This window comes from Cynoglossus semilaevis, unplaced genomic scaffold (assembly GCF_000523025.1).
Source record: "Cynoglossus semilaevis isolate Cse_v1.0 unplaced genomic scaffold, Cse_v1.0 C19099256, whole genome shotgun sequence".
Lineage (NCBI taxonomy): Eukaryota > Metazoa > Chordata > Actinopteri > Pleuronectiformes > Cynoglossidae > Cynoglossus > Cynoglossus semilaevis.
In genome coordinates, this window is record NW_007586903.1 from 1 (window position 1) to 944 (window position 944).

The 944-nt window shown below is 52.8% G+C and overlaps 1 protein-coding gene across 1 annotated transcript; it reads right to left on the minus strand.

The window, feature by feature from the left end:
* Positions 1-137: 137 nt before the first annotated feature.
* On the minus strand, positions 138-923 carry LOC103399280 (connector enhancer of kinase suppressor of ras 2-like; the record flags this gene model as incomplete). The annotated part of the gene is made up of 4 exons (XM_008337990.3): positions 704-923; positions 575-623; positions 307-485; positions 138-211 (listed from the first exon to the last, which is right to left on the minus strand). Coding segments are annotated over exons 1-4 (482 nt in total), but the record flags the coding sequence as incomplete, so codon positions are not given.
* Positions 924-944: the final 21 nt, after the last annotated feature.

Below are 944 nucleotides of genomic sequence, written 5' to 3' on the forward strand. Positions count from 1 at the left end.
TATTAACACCTGGTCCACATGGTATTACTGGTCTACTCTACCGTGAAGCTGTTGTTACCGCAGCCCAGATGAATAAATGTTGAGTCGACTCAGTGATTTTTTTTTTACTTCTAATTCATTAAAAAAAAAATTCTTACAATTTCCTCCTGCACTCTGTGGCTCGGTCGATCTTGAACTCTGGGAGGCTGACGAAGCCCTCGGCTTTCTCATCCTTTAAACAAGAAAAACAAAGGTTTGAAGTTCCCGACTCAGAATTAGGAATTCATTCAGTGTTTTCACTCCTGGGGAATATTTATCCAGATTCACCTCCTCGTTCATGTACCAGTACAGACAGGTGTCCTTCAGGATGAACCAGTACTTCTTCCACTTCTGGGAGAAGTACGTCTTGGCGTCCTTCTTCTTCCACAGCCAGCCCACGCAGTCTCCTTGACCCAGGTCCCTGCAGGAAATGCGTCTCTTGCTGATGGACGGCAGAGGACTTTCAGCTGCGGGGACACAGGACAGAACACTCTCTGTTCATCTGTCGGTCACGGAGCGCTGCGGAGCTAACAGTAGGCGGCGCCGGCGCTCGTACCTTTGCTCTTCTTCTTCGACCTCGACAGCAGGGACGTCCGCTCGAACACCTGCGGTGTGAAAACAGAACGACGTCACAGGAAGCTCTGACCGCGCGTCTGCGCAAAAAACTGAGGTCCCGCCGACTCACGTGGTACAGGGACGTGGAGTCGGAGCTGGACGTGGACATGGGGACGTCCATCTGAAGGGCGGGGATGAGCGTGTAGTGGGTGGGGCTGCCCCCCCGCTCGGCTTTCCTCCTGTTCTGACTCAGACTGCGTCCCAGCAGGAAGTCCTCGGCCGGCCGCTTATCTTCACTGACGAAACGCATCAAGGAATTCTCTGCCGAGACACAACGGGGACAGGGACAGGTACTGTACTGTACTGTACTG